The 26,305-nt window shown below is 57.2% G+C and overlaps 9 protein-coding genes across 9 annotated transcripts; 5 read left to right on the top strand and 4 right to left on the bottom strand.

Annotated features, from left to right (window-relative positions):
• Positions 1–2,796: 2,796 nt before the first annotated feature.
• Positions 2,797–4,466, top strand: VTJ04DRAFT_1961 (uncharacterized protein; the record flags this gene model as incomplete). The annotated part of the gene is made up of 4 exons (XM_069359706.1): positions 2,797–3,057; positions 3,140–3,627; positions 3,716–3,796; positions 3,890–4,466. The coding sequence occupies 4 exons, from the start codon at positions 2,797–2,799 to the stop codon at positions 4,464–4,466; spliced, it is 1,407 nt and encodes a 468-aa protein (XP_069224569.1).
• An 839-nt stretch (positions 4,467–5,305) lies between these two features.
• On the bottom strand, positions 5,306–7,618 carry VTJ04DRAFT_1960 (uncharacterized protein; the record flags this gene model as incomplete). The annotated part of the gene is made up of 3 exons (XM_069359705.1): positions 5,306–7,070; positions 7,127–7,522; positions 7,608–7,618. The coding sequence occupies 3 exons, from the start codon at positions 7,616–7,618 to the stop codon at positions 5,306–5,308; spliced, it is 2,172 nt and encodes a 723-aa protein (XP_069224568.1).
• A 1,725-nt stretch (positions 7,619–9,343) lies between these two features.
• Positions 9,344–10,027, bottom strand: VTJ04DRAFT_1959 (uncharacterized protein; the record flags this gene model as incomplete). Its single annotated transcript, XM_069359703.1, has 1 exon — positions 9,344–10,027. One exon carries the CDS (start codon positions 10,025–10,027, stop codon positions 9,344–9,346), a length of 684 nt encoding a protein of 227 aa, XP_069224567.1.
• A 1,629-nt stretch (positions 10,028–11,656) lies between these two features.
• Positions 11,657–12,729, top strand: VTJ04DRAFT_1958 (uncharacterized protein; the record flags this gene model as incomplete). The annotated part of the gene is made up of 2 exons (XM_069359702.1): positions 11,657–11,962; positions 12,028–12,729. 2 exons carry the CDS (start codon positions 11,657–11,659, stop codon positions 12,727–12,729), a joined length of 1,008 nt encoding a protein of 335 aa, XP_069224566.1.
• Positions 12,730–13,451: 722 nt separating this feature from the next.
• Positions 13,452–15,499, top strand: VTJ04DRAFT_1957 (uncharacterized protein; the record flags this gene model as incomplete). The annotated part of the gene is made up of 4 exons (XM_069359701.1): positions 13,452–13,497; positions 13,665–13,772; positions 13,837–14,039; positions 14,096–15,499. 4 exons carry the CDS (start codon positions 13,452–13,454, stop codon positions 15,497–15,499), a joined length of 1,761 nt encoding a protein of 586 aa, XP_069224565.1.
• Positions 15,500–16,249: 750 nt separating this feature from the next.
• On the top strand, positions 16,250–16,765 carry VTJ04DRAFT_1956 (uncharacterized protein; the record flags this gene model as incomplete). Its single annotated transcript, XM_069359700.1, has 1 exon — positions 16,250–16,765. One exon carries the CDS (start codon positions 16,250–16,252, stop codon positions 16,763–16,765), a length of 516 nt encoding a protein of 171 aa, XP_069224564.1.
• Positions 16,766–17,641: 876 nt separating this feature from the next.
• VTJ04DRAFT_1955 (uncharacterized protein) lies at positions 17,642–18,112 on the bottom strand (the record flags this gene model as incomplete). The annotated part of the gene is made up of 1 exon (XM_069359699.1): positions 17,642–18,112. The coding sequence occupies one exon, from the start codon at positions 18,110–18,112 to the stop codon at positions 17,642–17,644; it is 471 nt and encodes a 156-aa protein (XP_069224563.1).
• An 863-nt stretch (positions 18,113–18,975) lies between these two features.
• On the bottom strand, positions 18,976–20,701 carry VTJ04DRAFT_1954 (uncharacterized protein; the record flags this gene model as incomplete). The annotated part of the gene is made up of 2 exons (XM_069359698.1): positions 18,976–20,099; positions 20,161–20,701. 2 exons carry the CDS (start codon positions 20,699–20,701, stop codon positions 18,976–18,978), a joined length of 1,665 nt encoding a protein of 554 aa, XP_069224562.1.
• Positions 20,702–21,917: 1,216 nt separating this feature from the next.
• On the top strand, positions 21,918–26,240 carry VTJ04DRAFT_1953 (uncharacterized protein; the record flags this gene model as incomplete). The annotated part of the gene is made up of 2 exons (XM_069359697.1): positions 21,918–25,734; positions 25,804–26,240. The coding sequence occupies 2 exons, from the start codon at positions 21,918–21,920 to the stop codon at positions 26,238–26,240; spliced, it is 4,254 nt and encodes a 1,417-aa protein (XP_069224561.1).
• Positions 26,241–26,305: the final 65 nt, after the last annotated feature.

Here is a 26,305-nt window from a genome sequence, read left to right as displayed (position 1 = left end):
ATGATTTTGTACTCATTACCACTCTTCAATCCACTCTGCAGTATGACAAGACATGATCATCGACCTCCACTCCCAACTAGTGACCTAACTGTCGATTTATTGTACGGTAGTAAAGTGTCAATTCCACTCATCCTTCACTCGCCATCAAAACCACGGGTCCCACCCCTAATTTCTTCAGCTCTCTCCCCTACCTTTACCGTTGACTAATAACGGTACCAACTCCAACCAGCCCTGCCAGTCTGAGCTGAAATTGCATCAGGAACAAGAGGATTGGTGATATTTAAGCACATCAAGACAACTGTGGTTACTTGTGATACGGAACCCACTGATTCTTTGCTGTGAAAGGGCCGGCATCAAAGGAATATTCATACCCAACGAACACAGTCTTGTCCTCAACGCTGCCGACTGCCGGATGTGCGCGCTACTTCTCCAACCACCGTCTTGTTGTCATGCTGTCATAACCCAAAAGCAGTGAGGGTGACAGGGACTCGGGGACGCAGCATATGTGGCATCTGAGGCTTGTTGTTGGAAATGGAGAGATATGCCCACAGGCCTGCTTGTCTATTGTCTTGCGGGGCCATTGATTGATAAGTGATATTCATATGGGAGACTGGAGATCTGGATACTGAGGTTGAGATCTATGTAATTAAGGTCTGGCCAGGGACGTGCTCACAATGAATATCAATTGCTCGGAAATGTCTCAAGACCTGCTTGATGAGTTTGTATAGCCGGTTTCTTCGAGATATTATTGTCATTCAGCTTTTCACCGAGAATGTTCCAAACATTAGTAGTAGTAGAAATCCAATGGTTGCCTTTGCCGCATACGACAAGCATTGCTTGGTCGCTTTCCCGAGGACTCCCGACCTGAGGCTCTCATTTCGCTCACAGCCTTGTCTCATACCTAATCCATCAGACTACATGTTTAAACATCCATTTTGAGCCAACTACCGCTCTCGATTGTTACCACCCCATATCATGGTGGACATCATCAACCTTGATGGCCAGCAGCGTTTCCCCGGTTCGTTCTAGCCCACCACACCAGGTGAGCAAGTTATGTCCTGACCTACGTCCGAACCATCCCGTTGGGCCAGACTCTTACTGGAGCATGATTCTTGGAGAAGGTCCACAGCAGGCCGCTTGTTGGTCGCAGGTCCATCATGTCGTGACGCTGTCGGAGTGGTCGATTCCCCAGGAGGCGGGTGGAGACGTACTACCTAGACCCCAACGACGACGTGGTTTTGTCTCCAACCAGTTCTCCAAGAGTGGATTCCTTTTGTCGATCTGTGGGGATAGCGTTCAGCACTTGATACCCGAGAACGTAAATCGTCGGAGGAGGAAGGATCTCGAGTTAGCGTGTTAAAGGTCAGCTGCAGGATGAATGAACCTAGGCCCACAATCTCGAGACAGAGGCAAAAAGTCCAGGGTTGACCATGTCCTGTGATAATACGTAATTATTATCGAACCTAAAAGTTTTGAGGTGTCTTCTCCCCAAGTTTTCCCAATATTGCTCGAGGAACATAGGAGAGCACCCAAACAAAACACAAGGAACCCAGGCGCAGCCCAACAAGCGCGAGAATTGCCGCGCTGGTCGAATTCTTGGTCAAAGTTAGCAAAAGAGCCATCGCCCGCGGCCCGTCAACTAGAGGGAGGGAAGAGGAGTAGCTGGTGCCATGGCGGGGCCTACCAGCTATGCGACTGTAATCTTGCGCGGCATCCAAACCCTTCAGAGGCTCGTCGAGGGCCCAGCGGCTTGGAACAGGTCGATCCGGAGACCTTCCCCGTGACGCCGGCGTAGGAATGGTTCGGGCCAACCAGCCAACCAGCCACACTTCCCTGCTTCTGTTGATGAGTCTGTTGGTGTCAAAAACTCCGCCGTCCGCAAGAATTTCTCATTCCCTTATTATTCTCTCAGGGGCTATCCTTGCGGGAGGGATCCAGAACATCCCAAGGAACTGGGCGAGTAATTCAACTTCCCTGGCAACGGCTGAGGAGGAGGACAGGACGGGTCGATCTGGTTGGTCAACCGGCTGTCGGGATTCTATCCGGTTCCTGGCGGTCGATCGTCCAAGGTAGGTGCCGGGTCCGCGGTTATGGCCGAGACTCACAAGCACCTCAGATGATCGTGTCCTTCATTGTTGAGGACCTTTGCCTGGATTCGACATGCTGGACTTTCTCGTAGCAGACAAGTAACATCCAAAGCCCATAGTGTGGAAAAGGCAGCAAGGAACGGACATTGTTAGCAGCATAGCTCTCCTGTATTGCCCTATAAGCTGCAGGTACCAGATGGGGATCATACCATCGGGTTTGTCATCGGGAGAGGAGATGTGGTCGCTGAACTCTTTCTCCACTGGGCGTATAACTATTGGGTACCCCATCCCTGGGTCGATCAGGGCTCCAGTCTTTGGCCAACAACATGCCCCGTTCCGGCATGGTGCCCTTATGATGGAGTTAGCTGGTAGGCTGAAGGCAAAGAAAGAGACCCTCTCAACTCCTCTTGACTCCTCTCGTATGAGGCAACGTTATGGAGACATGGAGGTTCCCTGGACATCCTCTCGATTCTGTCAACCAGGTATTTAAGAATGGGCTCGGTCCACAACGCTCCCGTAGGTTCCATCTGTTCGGTAGAGGTACGGACTTGTCATCTCTGTCTGTGCGGGAGAGGCAGCATGTTGGACAACTAGCTAGCAGTTGCCATCGAGACTTTCGTCGTCAACAAATCACCACCGACCTTCTACCTCTCACCACCGAGCCACGTCTCGTCTCTCGCTAGTACTCACCAACACCACACGACCTACCATGGCTTCCCCCGCCGGAGGAGACCCTGCTGCTTCGGCCGCAGCCGGCCCAGCGGCCGCGCCCGAGCAGTATGCCAATCCTCTACAGATATCCCCTGATCAGTGGGCGACGCTGCCTCACGACGACGCCGGCCCTATGCTCAGAATCATCGTGTGGATCATGACCAGCATATCCGGCGTCTTCCTGGGGCTGCGTCTCTACTGCCGCTTCAGCCGTCGGCGCGGTTTGTGGTGGGACGATTTGATCCTTCTTGCCGGATGGGTGGGTTCTTCTCTCGCCTCAGCAGTTCAGCCTCTGTAATCCTGTCGACTACTAACACAACTCTCTTCCTCACACAAACCAGATCTGCCTCTTCGTCGAGACCGCCCTCCTGACCAAAATGACCACCCTCGGCTACGGCAAGCACATCTGGGATTTCGACGTGGCCAACAACATGGCGCCGATGCTGGTCATCGTCAACGCGGCGGGCACGCTCTCCGTCACGGCGGCCATCTGGACTAAGACGAGCTTCGGCCTGACCTTGCTGCAGCTGGCGCAGGGGTGGGTCAAGCACCTGACACTCTTCATTCTCATCTCCATGAACATTGCCATGGGTTTGAGTGCCTTGTTCCCCTGGGTCAGTTGCCGGCCGATCAGGAAGGCTTGGGATATGTACGTTGAGGGGGACTGCTGGGCGCCTGAGGTGACGGTCTACTACAATGTGTTTTCGGGCATCTACTCGGCCTGCGCGGATCTGGCGCTGGCGCTGCTGCCCTGGCAGTTTATCGTGACGCTGCAGATGCGGAAGAAGGAAAAGATTGGTGTTGGCGTTGCTATGAGCATGGGCGTCTTGTGAGTGCCAGCCAGAATCTCTCTGATCTCCCTAAACTTTTCTCCTTCACAACAGACTCTCCTCCTTCTAACGCCGCGGGTTCCTCAGTGCCGCCGTGACGGGCTTTGTCAAAGTCAGCCAAATCCCCAAGATGCTCTCCGACGACTTCAAAGACGGCGTCGATCTCTGGTACGTCTTCCCTCCTCCCCCTCTCCCATACAAACACCACTATCTCCGAGCCCTAACCAACCTCCTCCCCCTGAACTAACTAAAACAACAAAGGCTCTGGGGAAACGCCGAAACAAGCGTCACAGTCATCGCCGCCAGCATCCCCATGCTCCGCGTTCTGATCCGCGACGCCCGCGGCGCCACCACTGCCCGGCGCACCTACGCCTCTGCCTACGGCTATTACACCACCGGCGGTGGCGGCGGCAACACCTCCCACTACCGCACCAAAACCGTCAGCGGGGGGAGCATCACCTCAGGCAACGAAAACGAAAAGGAGGAGGACGTGATCCTGGCGCCCAAGCTAACCGCCACCGGCAGCAAGCACGCCAATACGCGTATTGTCACCATCACCAGCGGCGGGACAAAGAAGGGAGTGGCGACCGCCATGACCACGTCCAGGAGGACGGCGGCTGGGGACAGCGACGTCGAGCTTGGCAGGGACAGCGGCAGCAGGCTGTGCGTGGACGACAACAACGACTACCACGACGATCACAGCGAGCGTGGGATTTTGGGAGGAGCCGATCATCATGCCCATGCCGAGGCGCTCAAGATGGGCGGGATTGTGCAGACGAGCAAGTTCCAGATCAAATATGACAAGAGGGAAGATGTGCCGTCGAGGGAGGGGGTTTGATGGGCCGAGTGTCTCTTTGAGGTAGGTCACTACGATCTCTAATTGCTCGGCGTCGTGAGAGTTTTATTAGTTCTCAACCACCATCCTTCGTAGAAGGAACATTATTTCTTTTCTTTGTCTACAGTTTTTGTACTTAGTAAAGCGTGTACGATACCCTCGCTTTGAGTAGTAGCTGAGCTTATTGGTCTGATGAAAAAAAGAAAACGTTAGTTCCATCAATGGTTCGGACAGAAGGCTCATAAAACTCCCTCATATGTCGCCATCGTACACATCATATATCCGCAGACGACACACCTTTGAGCCTGGAACTTCCGTTCCCAAGGACGCAAAACAAAGAGAGCCCGAAAGATACTCCCAAGGTTATCCACCCTCTCTGAGGTCTCGGATTGCATACTGTGTGGCATCCACACCCATGTCGCTGGAGGAGAACATCTGAAACACGATCATCATCAACCTGGAGCTCGGGTATCGTACCCGACCTCTCGACTCCAAGTGTCGATCAAGGATCATGAAACAAGACGGATTAAAAACCCCTGTAGTTACCGCCAATCTCTTGCCAGTCTCGGAAAGCCGGAGGATCGCTGTGCATACACTAAGTGCGTTGGGTAGATGTTGAGGGACATGCCGTGTCACGACAAAGACTGAGTTTGTGGAACAGTGGAGATGGCACCAAATCACAAGACAAGCAACAGTTCATATTCCTATCCACATCCGCAACTCCATATCCATACCCCATTACGCGCAGAGCCATTGGGTATCCAAAAACCAAAAAGAAAATATGCCAAAACATTAAAAATACACGAAAGCTTTTGCATCCCCCAAGTAACCTCCCCAACTCCTTAGAACCCCTTGGCCTTCTTTGTTCCCCTCCTAGCAGCGGCAAGGTCCTCAGACCTCTTCCGAATCAGAAACGCCAGTCCCAACAAGTAATCCGTAAACTTCTTGGTCGCCGCCTCCTGCATCAGGGACCGGATAACTCGCCCGGCCAACCTCTCCGCCGTCATCTCGTTGAGGTGCGCACGCGCCACAATATCGCCCCACAGGTTCAGCAGCAGCTTGAACACGGCCCTCGAAGGCCCGCGCATTCCGGCAAGCGCCTCCTCCCAGAAATCGAGTCCGCGGTCGAGCAGGCCGCCGCCTAGAGCAACGGTGGATTGGCGGGAGAGGACGATCCAGCGCTTGCCCACCGACTCGGACACGAGGGGTTTCGGCAGCGCGGCGAGGAATAGAAGAATCAGCTCGGCGGCGTCATGAACCGTGAACCCGGCCGAGGCATTGGCCAGGTCCACATTCCGACCGTAGCCGTGGACAGGGGAGCTGAACAGCTCGCGCAGGCGGACGACCCGCATGGCGTCACCATCCTCACCAAAGATGTTGGGCGTCTCAATACCATGCTCGCGGATGTAACCGACGCATTTCAGAATGCACAGCGGGTACTCGCGAGCCGAGGAGCCCTCGTCATGCTGAGTAGACGCCACGCCACGGGCGATCTGAATACTCTCGGCAAGGGGAACACCGAACACCTTGGTGGCGGCAGGGGGTTTGGGACTTCCCGGTGGTGATTTGGTGCTTCCTTCTGGAATATCGGGAGTAGTACTCGGGCGGCGCCTGAGACCAAGTTTGCGGAAGGCGGCCGAGAGATTGTTGCTACTTCGCCGGCGTCCAGTACCTGGCCGATCAGAGATTGATTGTGAGTCGGGGCCCGACCCGGGAACGGGAGTTGACGGGGCTGGAGTTGGCGGAACAGGGGTTGGAGGTACGGGAGGAGTCGGCGGGATAGAAGGGGTCGGTGGGACGGCACTTGGGGGAATTGGTGGTGGGACAACCGTTCGTGGGTTTTCGAAGATGGAGTAGGTCGGGTCGCTCCCGAAGCTACCTCGGCGTCTCCTGCTGAGCGGGTATAGAGGAAAGTTGCGATTGACTTCACTGGCAGGGCTGATCGGGGACCAACAATTGCCTTGATCGGCCATATTTTGCGGCGCGTACGAAGACGACGAAACCGAGAAATCCGAGCTACGAGGACTGCTGAATGTGGCGGCGGTGCTGGCGCTCCAGCACAACTCCGGGCTGCGCATTCCGCGGGTGGAAGAAGCATGACTACCAGAGGTGTGGCTTCCAGCCGCCGAACTCAACCTGGATGCGGACCTGCCTGGCCCAGGAGCTGGGAACTGAATGGGCGGCATCTCGTTGAGCTCCCCGATGAAGTCCTCCACCTCGTCCAGCCCATCCAACCAGGACTGTTCCGCTTTCCCGTAGGGCCGACTAGACGTGGCAGACACGGCTGACCTCGCCAGCGAAGGCCTGCGTTCATGGTCATACGCCATGTCGATGGCGCTGTCTGGAGGCCATGTTGGGGAAACATAACCTCCGCGGCGGAGACGGTCCGCGTGTGGTTGGGGATGGGGATCGCGTACCCCAGAGGAGACCGCTGCAACCTGCAGCGCGTTTAGGAATTGGCCAAGTTTTGCCAAAGCATCACTCTGCTGCCAATCTTTGTCGGCATCGCTGGCAACTTTGATGATGCGGGCTGTCACGGCCACCAACTCGTCGGCGTTGTCTGCTTCTGGCCCGCCCTGACCCTGCTTCTCGACCTGAGGTTTGATGCTGGGAGAAGGTCAGTATGACATCGTGAACGAGCTGTTGGTACCTCTGAGGCTTACACTGCAACCAGGTCAGTAGCCAGGCCCAGCACCACCTTGTACTCGGCCAAGGTCGCGCGGAGGACGTCGATATGACGACGGTTCGCTTGCCATCGGGACTTCTTCTCCACCTTGGACGCGGATGGCGATCCGAGCAGATTCAGCCAGCTTTCGAGCTCGTTGAGCAGAGCGAGGCACGTGTCCAGCACGGAGGGGGTTTGCTCGGCAAGGGCGTTGGGCAAGAAAGGCGCGTCGTCGCTCAGAAAACCCAAAGAGCTGTCGAGGGAGTGCAGTTCGGAGGAAATGGCGTCAAACTCGGCGCGGCACTCGCGCACGTCGCGTACAAACTTGTTGATGGCCAGCGAGGCCCGGTTGATGGCCTCGCTGGCGGCGGAGCAGGAGGACGTTATGGATGCTCTGCCAAGCTTGAATGTTAGCCGCCTTAGCTTGATCCATACATTGCCAGGGGAAGACAGAAGCCTGCGCAGGGTGAACAACTCACGTCCGGTCCATGACGAAGGAGAGATTGCGCCCGCGCCGCAATGCGCTCTCGTTGGCCGTGAAGGATGGACAAATGCTCGGAGAGCAGAAGAAGATGAAGATGAATTGCACATGGCACGGCCGACAGGAGAAGGGAACTCTGAGCTTGATCAGAAAATACAGGACTCGGACGGACGTTGGGGTTTCCTGCCGCAAGGGCCCCGCTGACTGGGATGACCCCCTGGTATCATCACCACGGCGAACACAACGGTGCCGGGGCCAGGCGACCTGTCGAGGTGCATCCGAGCCTTGTCCTGTCGTACCGTTTGGCTCACGCGTTTTCCCTGGTCGAATCGCGGGCCGGCTACGGGTGGTTGCGAGTGACCGGGCCCCTGGTCGAACGTCCAGAAGGAACTTAGTGGGGTTGCAGCGAGCGGGATGCGTGGGATTCGGTCCGGGTTAGGGCAGGTCATGGATCCCAGTTTGCCAGTGTCTTGCCAGCGTCCAGCCCAGTCGCAGCCCAGCGTCGACAGCTCGGGCCCTAAGCCGAGACGACCGTTCGCTGTTGGTTGTTTTGTTGTCAAGATGGCGAACGGTTAGACTAACGCAGCCTGTCTGTGCTAGACAGAGCTTGATTGTGTTCTTGACAGGCGTCTGAAACGCCAGGCCAACGTCCGGAGACAGGCCATGGCCGGCTAGACGGAGAGCAGGCCGGAAACGGTTGTGTGAAGAAAAAGGGATCCAGGAACACAGGAACACATCCCATTCGGGATATTTTTTTTCACACGTGGGTTCCGGGGTTGAGTCTTCAAGGGCAGCTCCAGCCCCTGGAGACGCCATCCACAGAAGGAGCTCCTCCTGTCCAGGCACAGATGTGCGGGGGAGGTGGGGTGGGCCTTCTCAGCGTGTTTGTCTGGGTCTCACCTGTGCTTCGCACGAGGGTTCGCCAAAGCTCAGGGCAGCTGCATGACGGAAGCGAGGCAGCGCCATTTCCCAGCAGCACCAATTGCGAATCGGCGTTGATGGCTCCACTTGCCATTCGCTGTCAATTGCTACCAATGGCTGTCATTGCATGCCACCTTCCGGACTGGATGTCACTGTGCTGGGCCCTTGACTCGCTGCAGCCAGAGATTGCCTCGCAGCATCGCGCTCCATCGCGCTCCATCGTCTCATTGCTCTGTCATCTCCGTCATATCCAAGCGTCACCAAGCGAATTTTATTGAAGCATCGCTGCGACTGCACGGACTCGATGTTTCTGTGTTTCATAACCTCGCAGTAGCTTGCATGCGACCTTGGCGATGATCGCTCGAGAACTCTTCTTCCCTTCGGCACTGCGGTCGGCAGCTGGCATGCATTGCCGAGCTGCAGAACATGTTCGCTCCTTCACCTTGATTGCCAAACGGAGAAATAATCGACGCGAGGGCACAATCCCAAAAGGACGGACTTGTCTGCACATTTCAGCAATGTCTCCGGAGAGCTGTTGGCCAACACGACTGAGCAGTTCGAGATGCTGTTCACATGCCTCGGACAGCATGTCGGAGACCAACCCCAAGATATAAAATAAGTATGGACATATAATGGATCCAAATTGCCGGCTACCTGACCTATAGTCCCAGCCTCGATGTTATACCTAGGTCCCAAGGAATCCAACCACTCTGTATCCGAAATGTCGGCACCTCTCCATCGCCTCCGCGCCCCTCCAGCGGAATACAACCTCCATCCTGTCTATCCCAAACTCCTCGCTTCCATTCCCCGCACTTATCCACCAGCTCGCTTGGGTTTTAGGAGATAGCAGTAGTGAAACACATCCGGATCTGTCGGCTTGGCCTTGGCCGTGGGAATCTTGTGGATGACCTCGACGTCAAAAAGATCCCGGATATCCTCGAATCGACTCGACGAGTAGCTCACCGAGATCCAGAACCCATCCTCCTCCCTTCCTGCGGCCCCACGACGCAACCACCGCGAGACATTCTTCGCCATGGCTCTCAGCGCGTCGTCCCCACCGCAAGCAACCGCATCTGCCGTGCACTTGTCCAAGACTACGTCATAGTACCCCGCCCCAGCATTCCCAGCAGCCTCCTCCTCGTCTGCCAGTTCCACCTTTAAGTTGGTCACATCGGCAACGCAGTATCTCATTTTCACATCTCCGAACCTTGCTCGCTCGTGCTCGCGCCCCCTTTCGAGAGCGAGTGGGGCGTAGTCGACGTTGGTGACGCGCTCGAAGCCGCGGGAGCGCAGGTGGTTGTGCAGGTCGCTGGTGCCGGAGCCGAGGTGGAGGATGCGCGGTGTCGGGGAGGAAGAAGACGTCCCGGAGTTGACGAGGGCGTCTAGATATGGCGCGATGATTTCTATGACGGTGGATGAGGGGAACAGCCACTCAAAGGAGGTTTCTTTGGCGAAGCGGTTCTGCCAATATTCGGGCTTTTCGAAGTCAGTGGGCATGGTTAGGACAAGGTGAGTGATGGTGAGGTGCTATGGGTGATGTGCTCAAAACTGCTGCTGGTGGTGGTGTGTGTAGGCTGAGATGGGACCCTGAAAATGGCCTTGGTCAAGGTAAACCGTTCTATCAGGGACAGTCTGACAAGTTCATGAATTGTTCATCGAGGATGGCACATGAAATGTGACAGAAAAGTTTTCCGCGATATGAGTCCTCGCTCAGGCTTGGCTTTCGACAAGCGCTGGGTCCCCACCGTCTCTTGATACAACTTGATAAATATTTTCATGAAATTACATTCAAGAGTAGACTCATGATGGCTTTCTCATTAACTCAGTCACTCGGTATGGCTCAACTCCCCGAGTTCTCCGTGGAAACCAAGTCCGAGTCTGGAGTTTCCATGATAATACCCCTCACATGAGACCCCTGACGAAGCACCTCAGAGGCCTTAGTATTCGTGGAAGAACACACGGGCCGTCTCATTTAATCAGTATATGTGCTTTTGTCGAGGAATACTCTAGCCAAGTCGTCCGATATGCCATCAACCCCATGTTGGGTACAGCTCAAGAACCTCATTCAGACGATTCACACACCGCCGGGCTGTTGTCCCTCGATAGGCGAATGGACCCAAGTATTAGTCAGGGTGGCATATCTTGACCCCCACATCATCTGCCTCGAGACATGCGCCCTCCTTACATCACGACGTTGGCATCTTAGTACTCGCATGCCGGGCTGCGTTTCAAAGACACGTTGCATGCGTCAAGCGGTGAATGTGAGAAAGGGGAAAGTCATTCCAATGTTCTCGACTGCCAGACCGAAAGTCGCTGAGCTGAGGTCTTTGGAACTGGACGACGCCTCGGCATATTGGCATACCCTGCGATGCGATGCGGACAGCACTCTCGAAGAAGAGGGGTGGTCCAGATGGAAAGTCTGACATCATCGCGCCAGCTGCTATCCCAAGCTTAACTTGAGTCACACTGCACACTATCCGGAGCTAACGAGCTCCAATTCTCCATGTCGATGAATCATTTCTGAGCCTGAACGCGCTGCCACGGCCTGAATAGCGGGGTATTACATAGCTCCAAGCGGGGCGGTGACCGTCTCAGAGGTGAGGGGCAAGGCCGCGTGGCTGCAGGACGTGGGAGCATTCCGAGCGTGCCGCTCAGATCTGCATGGCGCCTCATCCTATAGTCGATCATTCCTAGCCGGTACGCAGCACGCCTCCAAACATGGGGCGACGAGGCAAGGCTTGACGGTGTGCTGGCTCATCAAACAATACACACGCACATATCTGCAGAAATGGGGCGGCGGTCAACGCGATGATGCCCGACGCCTTTGTCGCCGAGGTAATCACCTGCTTGCTGCTGCTGCCCGAGAAGGCTGCATGTTGGTTGTCACGAGTCACAATGACGCTTCCGGGTTGTTTACTGTGTTCGAGAGAGGTTGGGGGTTGGTTGGTGTGAGTTGGAATGGAGGTTTGGAGGATAAGAAGGGGGTCTCTCCCAGGTCAAGGTCATGTTTCCTCTTCTTTTCTTTCAGTAGACCGCCGGTCTTTCATCAACCGATCTACAAACCTCAACCACCACTCCTTGCAGTAGCCCAATCCTCCTCGCCGCCGTCTGCCACCACCGCCCGCCATGGCCGCCGCCGTCGCTGTTCCTCTCTCCACGATCAACAGCGAGCTCGGCGGGGTTCTCCCCCCGAGCGCCGTCGCGCAGCACTCGCCGCGCCACGGCCGGAGCCGGGCCATGAGCTTCAAGGGCGGCAAGAACGCGCGCCAGCAGCGCCGGTACAGCATCATCGAAGATCGCGACACGACCATTGCCAAGGCGCTCATGTTCGTGGTTAAACGCGCCATCCAGAAGGAGGAGGTTGATAACGAGGACGACGAGGGCGAATACGTCGTGGCGGACCCGGAGGGATGGGTGAATGTTGCCGATGTGGTATGTTGGGCCATCAACACTACTCCTTCTCTCTCCCCTTTCAGTGACTAACAACGGCAAAACAGCTTAAACACTCGCGCGTCGCCGCTCTCGACGTCACGCTGGCCGACGTCCAGCGCATCATCGCCAACGCAACCAAGGCGCGGTTCGACCTGCGCCGCACGGCCGGGGCAGCAGTCGACAACGTCGAGGACGCATCCACCTGGCAGATCTCGCGCATCATCACGAGCAGCAAGGAGCCAGCGGCGCCCGCGGTGGTCCCCGTCGGCGACGCGCTCACCCCCGAAACCCCGGGCCTGCCCGAGTTCGTCGTCTTCGAGACCTCGTACCAGCGCTACCCACTGCTTCTCGCCCAGGGCGCCATCACGCGCGCCCCCGGCGGCGGGGAGTACCGCGTGTTTGTGCCGGTCGCGGTCGATGCCAAGGACGACGAGGGGGCCAACAACACCGCGGTGCCTGGAGAGGCGGCCGAGGTGAGCGTGTGGATCCATCTCCGGACGGCGATGGAGGAGGAGCCCCGGGTGAGGTGGCTGCGCAGCGAGAGCGGCGCGATCGTGACGGCGGATGATGTGCCCAAGAGCGTGTGGACGCGGGCGGTGGCGAGGCGGCCGGATATTGGCGTGCTGTTTGAGGGCGGTGAGGTCCGTAAGGAGGTGCCTGCCAGCCTGCGCGGTAAGGGGGCGAAGGGAAAGGCGCGGAAGGGCAAGGCGGCGCTGAGGCGGGAGGGTACTAGTGAGGAGGACTCGGGAAGTGCGAGCGAGGAGTGAGGATGGCCCGGTGCCGTCATCTTGCTTGCCTGTGGCGTTGTTTCTCCATGTTCTGATGCTGAGTAGTTGTTGGACTGGATCCAAACTTAGATATCTACTACCTAAGAACAAGTACCTTCTCTGTCGTCACTCGAGGGCTCCACCGGAACAATGTGATGGCTCTTGATCAAGGCCTCTTCGTTGAGAGTCTTGTTGAATCTTTGTCAAGACTCTTCTTGGAGAAACTCGGTGTCTCGATGAAGAGCTGGTGCAAATGAACTGTCTTTGTCCTGACAAGGAGTGTCCCGTGATTCCGTAGAGCTGGAGAGTTTTGACATTCTCATTCTGGACGGATTTAATGGAATTGGGTACTCGAGATTACTCCGTACGATGCTGAGGATTCATGGAACCTCCAAAGGCTCCATCGACCAAGATACCTTCAGGTGAAGGTTTCCGGATGCAGAAATTGCCAGAAATGGAATGGCCAGGAACAAGGGGCAGTCGAGTCCGCGGGGCAACCAACCACCTGGCGGTCGGGACGTTCCTTTGTGGAGCCGCTGCGAGGCTGATGAAAGGCTGCCGTCTCAACCTCCAGAGCTCCAAACAAAACATTTCAGGTCCAGGCTTCCCCTCAACAACAACTATTCCACCCTCACTCTCACCGCAACCGTCTTCCGCCATGTGATGGGAGACTGCACACACTAACTTGATTCTCGACATAAGCTCCCAAAACTCCCGCCGACATGACTGTTTGCCGCTTCTACCAGCAGGGATACTGCAAATTCGGAAGTACGAAGGCCGCCGTTCCTTTTCAAAACAACCACAACTCATCCTCCTCCCCTTTGGCACCCAGCGACAGCGGACGATCCGTATCGACTGCGCGCAACCCGCCGATATAACTCCATCCGTCGAGCTCCGTCAACCGCCACGAGCGACCCCTCGCTGACCTCATCCAGACAGTTGCAAGTTTGAGCACCCAAAGCCCGCGCAACAACAGAATTTCAATCGATTCGGTGCCCTTGCCGGGCAGCCCGGCCCGTCAGGCAATCGCAATGCCGCTCAAGGCAAGATGCTCGCGCTCCACGGTCCTGCGGGACCTTGCTAACCCTTGTCTTGCTTGATCCTCAGATGCCCCAGCATACCCCGGCCTGACGGCCGAAGGCATCGAACGAGACCTCCGATACGAACTCCCACAATGGATCCTGTCGTGTTACAGTCCTGGAAAGGATGCGCCCGAGCAGCTTTGGGGCGGGTATCCGCGAGAGCAGAGTTTCGAGGAGATCCGGCTGCATTTCATGCTCGGCGCGATGGCAGGAAACCCCCAGGGGGCGGTATGTTTACCTTACTTGCAAGGAGTCGTTGTTTTGCTGCTAACGTCATCCATTAGCTCGCCGATATCCAAAACCTCTATCAGAGTGCCCAACAGCAGATTCAGCACACATTGAACAATATCCCGGCCGCAATCCAATACGTCCTCGACGGGGAGAAAAAACGTCCCAATCGGATTGATATCTGCCGGGCAGGAAGCAGCGCACCTCCATCGGGACCAGCAGCGGGAGCAGCAGCCGGACCGGCAGCGGGCGGTGGTCTGTTTGGATCAAAGCCAAATGCTTTTCAGAGTCCCCCCCAACCACAACAGCCGTTTGGCGCATCTCCCATGCAGCAGCCAGCTGCTGGCGGTTTCGGTCAGCCTGGGGTCCTTGGCCAGAAACCCAACCCTTTCGGTTCTCCGGCGGCTGCTGCGTCTCCTTTTGGTCAACCACAGCAAGCGAAAACACCATTCGGCCAACCTGCAGGCGGAGGCTTTGGGCAGCCGGGAGGTTCAACATTCGGACAGCCTTCTGCTCTGGGAGGTGGGACAGGGTTTGGCAAACCTGCACAGGCGAGCGCGTTTGGCCAACCCAGCGTTCTCGGCGCAAAGCCAAACCCATTCGGAGCGCCTCAGCAGCCTACCTTTGGGCAGCCAGGTTTCGGGCAACCGTCAGCGCTCGGGGCCAAACCCAATCCGTTTGGGTCACCGGCCGCACCTAGCCCATTCGCACAGCAACAAGCTCCTCCAAGCAATCCGTTTGGAGCCCCTGCCCAGCAAGCGGCTCCATCTCCTTTTGCCCAAGCACAAGCCGCTCAGACGGCCAGTCCGTTTGGCCAGAAGCCAGCAGCGTCTCCGTTCGGCGGGACACCAGCAGCTCAACCGAATCCGTTTGGCCAGCCACAACCACCTCAGCAGCAACAGCAGCAGGCACAGAGCCCCTTCGGAGGAGGACAGCCCACGGCCGCTCCCGCCGCAGCGAACCCCTTCGGGCAGTCATCCACCAGCTCACCATTCGCACAGCCATCTACGAGTTCCCCGTTCGCTCAACCATCCACAACCTCAGCTTTCGGCCAGCCAAGCGGCGCCACCCCAACACCTGCAACGGGTCAATCCGGCGGCAGCACCGGCCCATACGGACCTGGCGCCACCCGCCAGCATCCAGACATATCATCTTACGCCTCCTTCAACCCCGATAAGACGTTGCGCATGTTCAAGGGCAAGCCAGTCACGTACCAAGAGCCGCGGGATGGTATCGGCAAGCCGATACCTGTCATCAAAAACTTTGATGGCAGCGTCACGAGGGTGTGGATGCCGAATGGCGCACCCCCGTACACGACCCAAACCGAGGCCGAGCCGGAGAAGTATCAGGACCCGGCTGTCATGGAGCAGTGGAAAGTGTTTGTTGAAACGGGCAAGTTTGCGGGCGGGATCATGCCTGAGGTGCCGCCCAAGAGGGAGTTCTGCATGTGGGATTTTTGAGATTGGAGGGAGATGGGGATGCAATGGAAGCCATTGGGATTCATGGCTTGGTCGGGTAACTTGGTAATTCAATGCTGGACAGGGCACAGTGGGTGGGACATCACGGCCTCATAACACAGGAATCTTTTGCCATAGACGAGACAATGAAAGTACCCATTATTGGAAGGTTTTGGAACATAGTAGCGTTATGTTAATCTTTCCTGCTCATCGTGATGGATCTTACACGGTGTGGCTTGTTCTGGACAACAAATACGGAGTTCTTGTCATCCTCAATTGCTGGAACAGATGATGGTACTCTGGTACAAGAATGAAAGGCATGTTGTCACCCAGGAGGACGTCAACAACTATATTCTAGGCCCTGGGACCCCTCAGAAACCTACCTCGGAGTACACTTCAAACCTAACGGGGGAAGATGATATCTCTTAGAACCCACCATGATGATGTCAAACATCTGTCATTAGTACCAGATATCAAGACGCTGACCCTCGCAATGATGATATCACCAAGACTTTCCGCATCTACCACTTAAGCATCCGAGGTTTGGCCACAATGTCTACGAGTAAAGAGAATATTCATGAAGAGTGCACAGACTTCACTCCATGGTAAACTTCATTTCCTTCATGGGCCGGCGTAATAGCTGGAACGTCCTCTAACCACATCACCACCACCAGCTATACAGCTATAGTACTCTTTCCGCCTCGTTCCCAAAACCCCTTGATTATTGTCTTCTACCGAAGAAAGAAAAAGCAGATGGACAAGATCAACCTCCTCCTCATCGCCCCCCTCCCCGACACGCCCTCCCACCTCGACGCCTTCCGCGACATCAACGAAATGCGCCTCCGCACCATGGCCACCTACGCCGCGCGCTGCGCCGTGCGTCTCCGCCTCAGCGTGCTATCCGAGGAGGGTGTTGTCATTGATGAGCTCGACCCCGTGGATTTGGCGACGCGCCCTATTAATACGGCGGCCGTCGTTCGCGCTGACCAGGGCCAGACCGCCGCCGCAGCAGCACCAGCCGCTATTATTGACACCATCACACACCGCAAACGCCTCCTCTCCCTGCTGGTTCACGTCTCCCACTCCCTCAACCAGCTGGCTGTTTGCGCGCACCGCCTCGCGAACGCCATCGCCGCGGCGGCGAATGGGTTCTCCCTTCGTCTGGCGGAGATGATTAACGCGGTTGTAGGCCGTGTGGAGGGGCGGGTGAGGGTTACTTGTGACAGGCTTGCGCTGGCGGCGGGGTTTTTTAAGAAGAAGAATACCTAAGATTGACAAGTCAGGCGCAAGCTGGGGTTCAGGGCCGGGGTCGGGGAAGGATCGTTTGCTCTGAGAGGGTACTGTCCTCTCGGTCAGGGGATGATTGAGATTAATAGGGGTTAGGGAGCTGGTGAGAGTGTGAGGACATCTCAAGACAGGGCCGGGGTACATACTCCGTAAGTATTACGGTATCTGCTCGGTGTTTCCTTGCTGACATTGGGTATCACAGTTCAAGGCAGCTATTGTCATTGACGTCGTCAAGGATGGCAACATGCCACCATTGATAATACCCAGCAAACCTTACGACTATTACTACCACATCACGAACATTCAAGTTCAACAATTTTTCAAACGTAGCGTAAGGAAGGGAGCTTTACCAAGCTAGTGGTATCAGCGTCCAGATATAGATATTGGATTGTGTTTCATATGATTCTACTTATTGACACAACACTTGGCTTGGATGTCGGTACTCTGTTAATATAGTTAGACACGGGGTGTCGGGTGCTATCAATTTTGAGTTGGGAGTTTCTGCTTCGCTGTTCCTGAGTGTTTTATGATTCTTGTGAAGTGAAAGGGTTGCCATCATCACAATGTAGGACAGACATGTCGGCCGAACAGCAATGCTGTTGTATGTCTCAGGTTGATGGACAGGCAAGCCATCCCGGGCATTTGATGTAGCTCAACGCGATACAAGTGTATTTGACTATTTTCTCAGCATGAACTTGACCTAAAAGCAAACTATAAAACACCGCAAACCAACGCAAGAGCCAACATCAACTCAACGTCCGTCATCCGCCGCAGACCAAACTCGAGCATATCCCGTACCGGCTGGTCCCCGGACGGGAAATTGCCCGCAATGGCCGTCTTGACTACATCTCCGCCTAATTAATAGACCTCCATCGGACCAAGCTTAGGCTTGATCGGCTTCTTCGGCTCCTCATCACCCCCCTGGCCATCTCCATCCCCATCAACAGCATCATCGTCCTCATCATCTGTATCATCATCCTCGTCGTCAGTATCATCACCGTCAATCTCTTTCCGGAATACCCCCCTCACACCCTCGACAGTCGCCCGCTTCGGCCTCAGCGGCGGCGCACCGCCGGGCGGCATCGTCCCCGTCGGGCCGGGATTCACCGGGTCGAGGTCGGGCTTGACGGGTTTGCCGGGACGGACGTTGATGTTGATCTTGAGGGAGTTGTCGCCGTCGAATTGTTGGGGATGATGATCGCAATCAGAGGGAGGGGGATTGGGATTGGGGTTGCTGCCCCCGCCGCTCATGGGTTCGATGTCTGGGTGCGGGGGGTCGAGGGTGGTAATGGGCTTGGGGAGGATCGCTTCGGGGAGGTTGGTGATCATTTTAGGCGATAGTTTTGGAGGTAGTTTGGTAGGGGCGTGTGTGTTGGTATGTTTCTCTCTTTGATATTAGTAGGTAAGGTAGTTGCTGAGTCTCTGTGAGAGATGCTGATGAAGATGATGTTGAAAGCTGAAACAACCTCCTCTCGAGGGCCATGGAAAGACAAGGCTTTTATACTTGACTACCATGCTGAGGCGGATCCTGTCCTGTTGGGCGTGAGCTGTCCCTGAGCTGCCATCCCACCTTTTGACATCGCACATATCAAGGGATTTCCAACCCTTCAGGTCCACTTTGACAACGTTTTCGATGCCGTTGATGGTATGAATATCTGTCATGAGCCGGCGGAATGGTTCCATTTCATCAGATAGCGATGTCGCCAGTTGTGCATCAGGCCTCTTCGTCGAGACACATATGTTGTAGGGAATTTCTCGCGGCCATTGCGTTGAGTTGTCCTTCCTCGGAACGCCGTCCCACGAGAATCAAGGAGTAATCATGTTACTTTTTGATGTCTACGTCAATGTTATGCAATTAGCTGTCACGCTTTGGAGAGTTTGGATCCACGAAAGGTAAGAATAGTAGGTGCGTTCGAAGTCGTGAAACTCCACGTTTTGGACTGAACTTGATAATAACCTTGCTTTGACCAACAGCCCACAGCTGTGACACTCACACTCACCCCACCCAGGCAACCCCTCAACGCCAAAACCCAGATGCCAGAAAGCAATCAACAAAATAAACATAGTTTTGATAAATAAGCGTTGCTCAGATGACCATAATGTCCAAGCCGCCCCCAATGCCCTATCATGCCAACACAACCGTGGCCAGCCCGATACCGTATTCATGACGCCATACAACCACACGATTAGTATCAAATCCCTGCCCTCGCCGCCTCGTTTCCTCCCTCCGCCAACACATTCTCAACCTTCTTCTTCCCCTTACCAATGGCACCCTCACCAACCCCCATGCGGCGAGCGACGTACCTCTGAGCAACGATGCCGACGGCAAGAGCCAGGGCCTCCTCCACCCACTCAGAAACCCACTCGCGCGGATCGACACCACCGCTCTCGACGATCTCACGGATCTCGGGGGGCACGTGACCGAACTCGGCGCGGAACTGGGCGTCGACCGAGGAGGTTTCGTCCGACGACGAGGAGGAGGAAGAAGAGCTGTCGTCGTCATCGTCATCTTCGTCATCAGAGGAGGAACTGCTGCTGCTGCTGTCGTCGTCCTTGTTCTTGACGGGAGCATCCAACCACTTGACCCAACGTGCAGGAACCCGCTGGCTGAGGGCCGAGTAGCGGATCTCGTGGACGGGATCGAGAAGATAAACAGCAAAGCAGATCTCGGGTTCCGAGGCGTCGGTTTTGTCCTCGGCCTTCTTCCCCTTCTCCTCGGCTGTGGTGCCAGCAAAGAAGGAAGCCTCGGGCCGCACACGGATGGCTTGGACGGCAAGGAAGATGTCGGAGCTGCGGACGGGATTAGAATCGCTCAGCGGCTCAATGGCGCGTTGCTTCGCGGCTTCGACACCGCCGTTGGCGGCGAAGAAGTCGGCCGCGTAGCCTTCAGCGTTGGCGCGACACAGCTTGGTGCCCTCGACCAGGCCGTCGACAGTACCCAAGCTGCGGGGAGGCTCGGTAGCTCTCCACCACGGCCCGTCGCGCCAGCCAGCATCGGACTGCCCGACAGCGCCGACCACGCCGCCGAGGAACCGCGCGGCCGCGCCCGTCGCGCCACCTTTCTCGGATGAGCTACCGCTTTGTCCTGAGCCTTTGAGAGTGGACTCCTGGCCGCGTTGGATCACCATCAAGTCGCCGCCTTCAACTTGGGACATGACTCGACTGAAGACGCCGTAAATGAGAGGATCCAGTGAGGGGTAGCCGACGAGGTCGTGGGTGATGTGGATGAGGAGGCGCTCGTGGGAGGCGATGGGCGGGGCGAGGGTGTGTAAGATGTTGGTGAATGTCGGCAGGGCGCGGTGGCGGAGTTCGTCGCCTTGGGAGGAGGGATCATGGTGAGCTCGTGTCGGCGACGGAGTATGCGAAAGTCAACTTACCCAAACCACGCAGAGCTCCTACGTTGCCGCGGACCTGCTCTGCCCACTTCTTTGCCTCTTCGTTCTGTTGGATTTGGCTGACGGCAGCCTCGGCCTGCTTCATGGCAGCAGTGGCCGTGGACAACAGTCCACCCCACCAGCTGCTGGCACCGCCGGATGACGACTGCTTGGCGGGTGCCTTCTTCTCAGGCTCTGCGGTCGGCGTTTGGTTTGCATGCTGAGAGGAAGAGGACGCGGCGGCGTCGGTTGACTTGCGGGCGGTGTCTGTAGACGGCGGCGTATTGGTAGCGGTGCGTTTCACGGGGGACGGCTTGGAGGCATCGCGGACGCGAGGGGTGTGGGGTCGCGAAGGGGGCTTCTCGCCGAGTTCGTTCTCGAGCTCGGCCAGGATGTCCTGCTCGACATCGGGCTTTGGTTTTGCAGCAGCGGAGGACGCTTTCGTCTTTGAGGACTTTTTGATGGCGGCGTCGTCGCCGATTCCCTCAAAGAGCTCGCCGAGCTCGTCGTCGGTGGGAGCGGCCTTGGATCTCTTGGACGCCATGGCGGGGTTGGGTCAGGGGAAAGGACCTGTGATATTGGGCTGGCAAGACGGAATCCCGTGCGCTTTCGAGAGAAAACACGGGAGGAACTCGAGCTTGCGCAGTGGTAGCTCAAGTAGTTGGTGGTTGTATGTACTAGATGTGGATGGGGAATGGAGCGGATGGGGTGAGGTTGGAGGTGGTAGGTTGTCTTGTCTTAAAGCAGCAGCTGTCTCGCCGTTGATGTGGGGTCTGATGTCTCGTCGTGCAACGTCCCGCAACTGCTGGGTTCGGGTTAGACCAGCATCCCTGCTCTGTGCCTCAGGCTCGGCGCGCGCGGGAGCACGGCAGCATCAAATGGAAGTCAGGGATGCCCAGGAGGAGGCTGAGGACGCCGAAAAAGGCACCAGCTGGCCCCAGGTGGCTCCTGTGGGGCGCCGCGGGAGGGCCGGGAGTCGGGAAGGGCGGCGATTGGTGGATTGCCTATTCGGGGCACCCCCGGGGAATTGGCGAAGCGAAGAAATCTAACACGCCAGGAGAAGCAGAGCAGGCGCAACACAACACAGCGAAGCCAGCACAGCATCTCATCATCAACCGAATTACACCTCACCTCACCTCACTTAAACCATGCCGAGCTGCTGAGTCTGATACTCCGCCCCTCCGAATTCTGTCTCTTCACATCTTCTGCTTCGCTCTCTGGCATCGTGTTCGTCGCTGCAAGCATCCATTCGTCAAGGGCGACGTCACGTGTAACTTATCCATTTTGCTCCTGTCGATGCCTCAGGTGTCTGTCCCTGATCGCCTTATGAGCCCGCGAGAGTAGGTCAAAAAATCAAAAACGCCATCACCACAATAAGCACACACCGCCAGCTGCGCTGCCCAAGTGAGACCGCACGTCGCTGCAATCCCTAGGTATGTAACTACTGCACAGGACTACCTTCTGTTGCTGTGGTGGGCTTCGGCTTAGTCCGTCTGACATGTTACTTCACGGGTAGATCTGGGCCTTGGCAGGGCGATCCAGCATTTTTTTCGCTGGCTGGCATCAATCAGCCTCTTACACACGAACAGACACAACAACACCACCACCCGACCGTCCTCACCACTTCAACCACCCACCGCCTCTCATCGGCTGCTGAACCAGCCGTTGCTGTGTCCGCGTCATAGAGGCGATTCTCATCCATTTCATTTTCATTTCGTTCATTCTCTTGTCTTCCGCCTGTCCGGCCCCTGATCGTCTGCATGCAGCAGCCACCGCCTGCCCACGAGGCAGCGGCTCTTGTAATATCATCATCATCATCATCATCGTTGCCAGCATCATCGGACAACCGCGCCGGCGACTCGATTGATTTTTCAAACCCATTGCGGCCTGTCAGCCGCGACCGCGGTCATTCCCGCGGCAACTCTTCATCATCCAAGATTGAGTTTGCATCTCATTCTGATACACCCGCCCCAGATCTGAGCCCGACTCACTTGGCCCAGCCACCGTCAAACCTGGACGGTCAGGCCACACCGGACGCTTCGGCGTTGCTGTCTTCTGATTCCAGGATGCCTTTTACAGCATCCCAACGCGGCAGCAAGGCACGGTCCGCTGCTACAGCTGTCACCACACCCCATCGCGCTTTATCTCCTGTGGCTGATCAAGGAGCGCGAATTGGCACTCGGACCGACCGCCCGGATCGGCCCGCCGAGTCTCCGTCATCCGGGACGACTGCTGGCGCCGCTTCAGCACCAGCTACGACCCGCAAGCGGTCAAGGACCATCGAGGGCACCGACGACGCTGGTGTTGATGACACCGGCCATTCCAAAGGAGGCCACTCTCTCAGGAAACGTGCCCGTGTCGACTACTCACAGGAGATGATTGACGATGATCTCGGCTTCCACGCGGCGAGAGCCGACGTCGCTGGCAAGACAGTTGCAACCCCCAGTGCTCGTGGCCGCAAGCGGAAAACCGGCAGCCTGGACGACTCAGACGACGAGTCATATGACGCGTCTTCCGGGGGCGGCAACACGCGTCAGGGCATGGACAAATCTCCTCCATCTCGGACACTGCCACCCCGCCGGCGCAACACGTCAAAGAAGCTCTCAGCTGACCTCAGCAATCTCGTCGACCACGCGTCCGATGAGGTCCAAGACACTATCCTTGTCAGTGTCCCGGCCGGCCTGGAGGAGAGCTTAGATTCCTCATCTGGCCCAGCGGGGTCGGCCAGCCGCGAGGGCTCTCACGCTCGGACTCCGGCAGACAAGCGGGCTGCACCAAACGGCCTGGAGACTGCGAGCACCGCCACTCGGGACAACTCATCGTCACCAGGTCGTCCCGACGACGCACCTACCTCCGCGATGAGCCCCGAGCCTGTTAGCGGTGGCTCGGGACCTGAGCAGCAGTCGAGCATACATTGCCGGAGGCCTTCTGCTGTACTCCCCGAGCGTCCCTCTCGATCTCAACGTACTGATGCAGAAGATGAACAAGATTCTCACATCGTGCCTCACCCATCATCTTCAGCCACCACAATCCATCAGTCGATCGAGATCCATCAAGACCTCAACAACCAAGGCTCAACCGAAGTCATCGCCTCCTCCGTCAAGCCGTTGACGCCCGCATTGACTGCTGTTGAGGATTCAACTGAACTTCAACCGCTGCACAATTTGCCACCCGAACCTCCAATCTCGCGTCCTTCCTCGAGAAACGGCAAAACTTCATCGGTGCCCTCCCGGTTTCATCATCTCGATTCCATCTACAATGCCGAAACTCCGTATGCTTCTCGTCTGAACCTGACAGCCTACGAATCGGACACCGTCCTGCTCCCTGGTCCCTATTCCGAGTGGATCTACCCCACCGTGCCGAATCCTGTGACTGCCTCCCGTGTCTGGACGTCCAATACGTCAACGCCCCCCAAAACCTCCATCGACCATGCTGCTCAAGAGGTGGAGTGGGACCTCAGTCGCCCCCTCAAAATGTGGCAGTTTGCTCGCATGTATCAGAAGGATAGGTACAGACGCAAGCTTGCTGGCGAGAAGTTGTTGGATAAGTGGCAGTACAACAATGAGCTTGTCCGTCAGTATCGAATCTACCACGGAGAGGCCTCCGCAACCGACACGGATGGCCCAGCTCCTGAGGCGCCCCACATTACCATAGTCTCTGGGGAACGGGCCGTCCGTCTCGCTGAGGAGCGTGCCGATGAGGAAGACGACGAAAATCAGGAGACCGGCCTGAAGGAGTCGGTTCCGGATGATTCTGCCGTTCCCACAGCACCACCCTCTCCCGCGCCCGCCGATGAGGCCGTCGCCGAAGATGCCGAGGAGCAGGATGCTGATGAGGGTAATGCCGAGAACGACACTCGGCCCGCCACCCCGGCTGAACCCCTCGAGCCCATCGAGGTGATTCGCATGCCCAAGAAGGTGTACTCGTTCCCAAAGCTCCGTGATACCGCAGACTTTGCTGCCCAGCTGGAAGATATCACCGACCTTCCCACACATGAGCTGTACGAGAGAGCGGCTGCCGCGGTTGAAGTCCTTCACCAATACGAACAGGAGTACCGCGAGCTGCGGAAGATGTTGGATGATGAGGAGAATGCCAAGCGCCGTCAGGCCAACGACAAGACCATCATCAACTGGGAGAACCGCTTGAGGCTCGACGACCCTGAAACCTATCGTCGCCACTTTGATGACGCTGTGAAGGGCCCTCCTCCGTTCGAAGTCCGCGGTGTACGCGCTCCCAAGCCCTACGTCGACGACCCGTGTCTCGAGCACCAGAAGTCCGAAGACCGCATCATGGCCCAGGCCTACGGCTTCAAATTAGACACTCACCCTGCCCGCGTTGGCAAGCAGAACCCAGACGAGCAGCGCTGGGAGATGCCCGAGAACCGCCTCCGCAAGCGGACCGAAAAGGGAGCAGAGCTTGCCGAAGAGAATGTCGTCGAGGGCAAGCGGACGCGGAGGCCACGCAACCTCTCTGAACAGGGCAAGGACGCGAGCCGGTCGGCCACACCAGGTGCCCGTGAACCGTGGTTGAATACCTCGCAATCTCTCCGAGGCCGCTGGAGAAACGCGAGGAAGGTCAATTACAATATGGACAACTATCCCTGGCCATCCGAGAAGAGCGAAGAGCAAGACTCTGAGCCTACCCAACCTGCCGAGGCTGCCCCCGAGCCGGTTCGCACCCGTCGAGGCCGTGGTCGCGGTGCGGCTCAAGAGGCCGACAAGTCCTCGACCATGCCCCCCGGATTTGGCGGCGACCTTAACCGGGGTGCCCGCTCGTCTCCAGCCGGAGATGGCTCCAGGCCTTCCACAGCCAGCTCCAACGATAGCGGTGAGACGGCTGGGTCGGCCTACTCGCTCAGGGAGAAGAGGAAACGCAATTTTGCGCTCGAGAACGACCCAGGTCTCGAGACTCGTCCGAAGCGTCGTGCCACAGCCCGAGCTAAAGCTCAACAGGAGGAGATGGAGGAGCCGACACCACCGCCAGTTGAGCCCAAGAAGAAGCGAGGCCCGAAGAAAAAGGAGCCTGTTACCCAGCAGTCCCTCCCTTCTTCCGTTCCCTCCCCGGTTTCTCACGCTCCTACCCCTCCTCCCGCCCAACCGCAACCCCAAGAGCAGCAACCACCGCAGCCACAGCCGGTACCCCCGGCCAAGTTTTATAACTTTGTTCCCGGCACCACACAGGTGGAGCCGAGCAACGGGTCCGGAAGCACGACGCCGACACAGCCGCTTGTGCACACCTTCAACGCTGCTCCGGCCTTCCCTCCTGGGGTGCCGCCCCCGCCCCCTCCACCGCCGGCTGTCAAGAAGCCCCTGACAAAGATCAAACTCACAAACAACGGGGCTTCCTCCTCGGGGCCTACTTCGGTCACCTTTGGTGGAACCACCCCGACCGCTACCTCGCGGGCGTCGACCCCGGGGAGCACTGCTGGTGTCCCCGCCTCCAAGCCCGCTGCGAAGCGGGTGCGGAACAAGAAGGGCGGAGATGGGCCGGCGGCGCCCTTGTCAAACGGAGACGGCGACATGGACAAGCCGTACTCGGAGATGACCAAGTCGGAGAAGATGAGCTGGTCCATGAGACGTAAGTCGCCCATTCCATTCGTACTTTTGTATAGACAACTGGACGCTAACCACTGTGCGACATGAACAGGACGCTGGGCTTCTGGCGAGATGCAGGGCGCCGTGGAGAAGCGCCGCACCACCCTGGCCAACAAGAAGGCAGAGCGGGCGGCAGGCAAGGACAATGCCAACAACGGCAGCGGCCGGGCCAGCAACCGCGCCGCCTCCGAGGCGACATCTTCCGGCCCCGCGAACCCCGCCGCCGCGGCTCCTGCCCCTGCCGCCACCTTGTTGGCGCTCCCCCGTGGTCAGCCGACCCCTCCGCCCCCGCCTCCCGGCGCAGCCATGGCTGCCACCATGGCACCGTCCCCGGCCGTGCTTCAGGCCCCGCAGCAACCGGCGGTGCACCAGCAACTGCCGCCGCCGCCCCAGGGATTCTTGCAGCAGCTGCACCCGGCGCCATACCCGTATGCGTTGGGCCCGCCGCCTGGGACGGGGCCGAGTTCGTCTGCCCCGTGGGCTGGGTGAGAGTCGGGGTGTGATGGTGAAGTGGTAAAGTGGGGTGTTTGTTTTCTTGTTTCATCATTTTCTTT

Source organism: Mycothermus thermophilus, assembly GCF_041956435.1.
Source record: "Mycothermus thermophilus strain CBS 625.91 unplaced genomic scaffold VTJ04scaffold_1, whole genome shotgun sequence".
In the NCBI taxonomy this organism is placed as follows: Eukaryota; Fungi; Ascomycota; class Sordariomycetes; order Sordariales; family Chaetomiaceae; genus Mycothermus; species Mycothermus thermophilus.
The sequence above is the reverse complement of the archived record's forward strand: the minus strand, read 5'-3'. Positions and strand labels throughout refer to the sequence as shown.